The sequence below is a fragment of the Argentina anserina genome, chromosome 2, assembly GCF_933775445.1.
Source record: "Argentina anserina chromosome 2, drPotAnse1.1, whole genome shotgun sequence".
Taxonomy (NCBI): domain Eukaryota; kingdom Viridiplantae; phylum Streptophyta; class Magnoliopsida; order Rosales; family Rosaceae; genus Argentina; species Argentina anserina.
The window spans coordinates 10,844,561-10,848,897 of record NC_065873.1 but is presented as its reverse complement, the minus strand read 5'-3'; the positions used below and the strand labels follow the sequence as shown (position 1 = coordinate 10,848,897).

The window sequence follows — 4,337 nt, the reverse complement described above, 5'->3', positions numbered from 1 at the left end:
AGATAAAATTAATAATTGTATTTGTTTGTATGTAATTTAATAATAAATAAATAAATAATTCGGAAGAGTAACGATATTTTTTTCTAATATTTCTGATATATCCGATATCTCCTTTAAAAAAAAACGATATATCCTCGATAACAATATTTTGAACATTGAAAATAAGAAGTTGATGAAGTAAAAGAGTAATTGGCTTGGAATTCCCTCCTCACATTAAACGCCCTCCCTTTGTCATTTCTATCTGGTTTTACGTCTTTGGGAGCTCCGCTCCTCTTTGCTTAATAGTATATCTCTCTCACTCCACTTCATCCCTACGACCCTAACAAAAACAATGGAGAGCTTTGCTGTCCACTCTCTCTCCACCTCCTCCTCCTTCTCCCTCTCTAACCGCGCTTCCTTACTCCGCCGCTCCAAACCAACTCTCAGATCCCCCCCTTCCATCCCCCTATCATCTCACCCCCTCCGATCACCCCTCCTCTTGGCCTTAAACCCCATCTCATCCTCCTCACACAAAAAACCCCATTTCGTAATTCGCTCCTCTCAATCTCCTCCACCCCAGACCACCCTCCCCCCACCACCACCTCCTCCTCCTCCTCAGGGCGCCAAACTCGTCCCCTTGCTCCTCTCCGTCGCCATCGGCCTCGCCGTCCGCTTCCTCGTCCCCAAACCCGTCGAAGTCACCTCCCAAGCCTGGCAATTACTCGCCATCTTCCTATCCACCATCGCCGGCCTCGTCCTCAGCCCACTCCCCGTCGGCGCCTGGGCTTTCCTCGGCCTCACTGCCTCCGTCGTCTCCGGAACACTGACCTTCCCCGCCGCCTTCAGTGCTTTCACTAGTGAGGTCATATGGTTGATTGTCATTTCCTTCTTCTTCGCTCGTGGCTTCGTCAAGACGGGTCTGGGTGATCGCGTCGCCACCTACTTTGTCAAGTGGATGGGGAAGAGCACTCTTGGGTTGTCTTATGGATTGACCATTAGCGAGGCCCTTATTGCTCCCGCAATGCCGAGTACTACTGCCAGGGCCGGCGGTGTTTTCTTGCCTATCATCCAGTCCTTGTCACTCTCTGCTGGGAGTCTGCCCGGCGACGCCTCGAAATCGAAGCTTGGTTCTTATCTCGTTATGTCTCAGTTTCAGGTTCCCAGTTTTTTTGTATACTACATTTACTGTGATTTTATTTCGAGAGCTGGTTTACTTCATTTCATTAACTTATGCATTGGTCTTCTGTGATGCAATGACAGTCCGCTGGTAACTCTAGTGCTCTTTTCTTAACGGCTGCAGCTCAAAATCTGCTCTGCCTTAAATTAGCGGAGGAGCTTGGTGTGATAATTTCAAGCCCTTGGGTTTCTTGGTTCAAGGCTGCGAGCTTACCGGCACTTGTTTCGCTACTTGCTACTCCGCTAATTTTGTACAAGCTTTTTCCTCCAGAGACCAAGGACACACCTGATGCCCCTGCCATGGCTACAAAGAAACTGGAGAAAATGGGCCCTGTCACGAAAAATGAATTCATTATGGTCGGTACAATGCTTCTTGCAGTCACTCTATGGGTCTGTGGGTATGTATTTGCTTCGCTATATTTATTATGTCCTTAATCATTATTGCATACATAAACATATCATGCCTTTTGGACTTCTAATTTTTTTTTTGTAGTTCCAGCTCTTTGTAATTTTATGGAGTGGATGATATGAACATTATATATTCTTTGTTAGTATAAGCTCATAGCCACCCTGTTTTAACTGACTGAGTTTCTTAGACACTTTCTTTGATGTGATCATGATAATATGTTTAAAACCTTACCACATTGCTTATCCTTAAACTCTTTGTTTTTTTTTTTTCTAAGAATGGAACTTGTAATAACTAAAGGCTTCATCCATAAGTGTGAGCTGCAACTACTCTGGGGTTCCTAGGCTTTGCTATAAGTACCATAGGAATTCCCAGTATTACCATTGTGGGTCGTTATCAACATCATAAGGATAACATTTTTGCATTGAATGTAGGACTTGAAATGCCGCACTTATGCATAGGCGCTTTTCCTGCTATATCTTTATTAGTTGGAATATGCTTTACCTTTCTTTGTTACATCCTTGTGCGGACTAGACATATCAAGAATACATATTAGATAATTTCATTCATGATGGTGCTACTCGGAAGGAAAGTAGGATTGTGAGTTTGAGGATGACACTACAATTTTTAGTTTATCAGAAAATAATTGATTCTTGGAATTGTCTTATCTTTGGTTCTTGAGAACTATGCCACGGCTAGTTATTATATCATCGTCTATTGTATTTAAAACTTGTGCCTAGTGCAACATATGCAACCTGGAAGATATATTTGTCACAGTTGCTGACAGTCACTCACCTATGGTCTGTGCATTCATAGTTTGTGAAATGCACGTTGCTATACTTGGGCTTGATTGACCAACCGTGTTTCTTTGTTCCCTTGTAGAGAGGCTCTTGGTATACCAAGTGTTGTAGCAGCAATGATTGGCTTATCTATACTCCTTTTATTAGGGGTCCTCGATTGGGATGACTGCTTAAGTGAAAAATCAGCATGGGATACTTTGGCTTGGTTTGCTGTACTAGTGGGTATGGCTGGCCAGTTGACAAACCTTGGTATTGTTTCCTGGATGTCTAGTTGTGTAGGAAAGATCCTGCACTCTTACTCCTTGAGCTGGCCAGCTGCGTTTGGTGTTCTTCAGGCTGCTTACTTCTGCATCCACTACCTCTTTGCAAGTCAAACTGGTCATGTGGGAGCTTTATACTCTGCGTTTCTTGCCATGAATTTGGCAGCTGGGGTACCTGGTATTTTGGCAGCATTGGCTTTAGCATACAACACAAACCTTTTTGGGGCTTTAACACATTATAGCAGTGGTCAGGCTGCCGTGTACTTTGGAGGTATGCAAACTTTCCCCTTGCCTCCCCAAAATTTGTAAATTATGTTGTTTGTAGGGTTCGACTTTAATTTCAATTATCCCATCTCATAATGTCGATCATCAAAATAATGCTAATCTCGTTTGATTGTTTTTTTTCATTACTATGCTGCTTGATCCTTTTGTGCCCTTTTAAAAAAAAAATCTTCATTCTTGTATTTACTTTCACAATAGCATTTTGCAAATGAACAACAGTGAAATGAATTAATTTTCATTTTTTTAATCTATTCCATGGGGCAACTTATAAGATTTGTTTATTTTTTTTTCCTTTTCCAACAGCTGGTTATATTGATCTTCCTGATGTGTTTAAAGTCGGCTTTATCATGGCTCTTATTAATGCTGCCATCTGGACATTAGTAGGGTCGTTCTGGTGGAAATTTTTGGGCCTCTACTGATTCTCAGTATCTTTGTAAGTATGTTATGCTCGTTTCTGCTCTTACTTTCTGGGGATCATTAATTGATTGCAACAGACTTTCCAGATTTTATTTTGAATTATTATTAGCTTTAGTTCCATATTACAGTTGCATAAGTGTAATGACACATACTGAGGTGAATGATTATTTTGGGGGAAAAACCTATAAATGGTAAAATCACACACCAGGCATGAATTGATATCTCTGTTTTTTTCTGTGCTCATTTCGAGCAACAAATTTGGCACATTACTCCTACCACCCTGTTCGTTTGGTCTAGTTGATTAGTCATTACACTTTACAACCATTTATTGCAGATTATAAGATTTGCGGTGTCAACTCCCATAGGTTTCTGTTAAGACTAACATTTGAATGTACAGACCAGTGTACCAGTGTCTAGATTTGCAGTCTGACCCAATTGTTGGGAGTGGGTTTTTACTATGGAAGCGGTTTAACATTGAAAAGTCGAAAACTATAATCTTTGGCGTTAGTTTCATGTTACCTCGTTAGTTTTTATACATGAACTGACGAACCATGAACCACATGTAATTTCATCGTATGTTCTGTACTCATGAATTTTAATGGATAGATTTTAGTTTCAAAAGAAAAAATAAGCCAATCGATTATGTCCAACCGTTAGATTTTTCACCAATTATAATGTACTTGTGGTTGTGAACTTGTGATACAATCTCTATTCCACATTATCCTCATTTTAAAGGCCATCCTCTCTAAATTTACAAAGTGGTTGATGAAAAAAAATAATAATTTACAGAGTATATGTTATCAAACTAAAAATGTAGGGGGACATACACCACAGCCGCTATGCTCTCTCCAAACCCTAGTTCCCTACTATGGGAGTGCCTTATGCTCCTTCTATCTATGCTTTCTTCTGGGCAAAACTATGAATCAAACCCTCTTTAACCTCCATCTCTCCTCTCGCCCAACAAATTTCTCATCCTCTCCTTTGATCCAGACTATTCTCGTCTGTTTTCACCCAAAT

General features: G+C 40.8%; 1 protein-coding gene across 1 annotated transcript; it reads left to right on the top strand.

Annotated features, from left to right (window-relative positions):
* The first annotated feature begins 229 nt into the window (after positions 1 to 229).
* LOC126784920 (dicarboxylate transporter 2.1, chloroplastic-like) lies at positions 230 to 3,545 on the top strand. The gene is made up of 4 exons (XM_050510470.1): positions 230 to 1,135; positions 1,240 to 1,553; positions 2,444 to 2,892; positions 3,207 to 3,545. Exons 1-4 carry the CDS (start codon positions 332 to 334, stop codon positions 3,320 to 3,322), a joined length of 1,683 nt encoding a protein of 560 aa, XP_050366427.1. The 5' UTR covers positions 230 to 331; the 3' UTR covers positions 3,323 to 3,545.
* Positions 3,546 to 4,337: the final 792 nt, after the last annotated feature.

What these genes read in the sequence shown, in the direction of transcription:
- LOC126784920 (XM_050510470.1), top strand. Translation starts at nt 332, where the DNA reads ATGGAGAGCTTTGCTGTCCACTCTCTCTCCACCTCCTCCTCCTTCTCC. An exon ending in TCGTTATGTCTCAGTTTCAG is followed by an intron (nt 1,136 to 1,239) that starts GTTCCCAGTTTT and finishes ATGCAATGACAG; the next exon opens with TCCGCTGGTAACTCTAGTGC. An exon ending in GGCTGCCGTGTACTTTGGAG is followed by an intron (nt 2,893 to 3,206) that starts GTATGCAAACTT and finishes CTTTTCCAACAG; the next exon opens with CTGGTTATATTGATCTTCCT.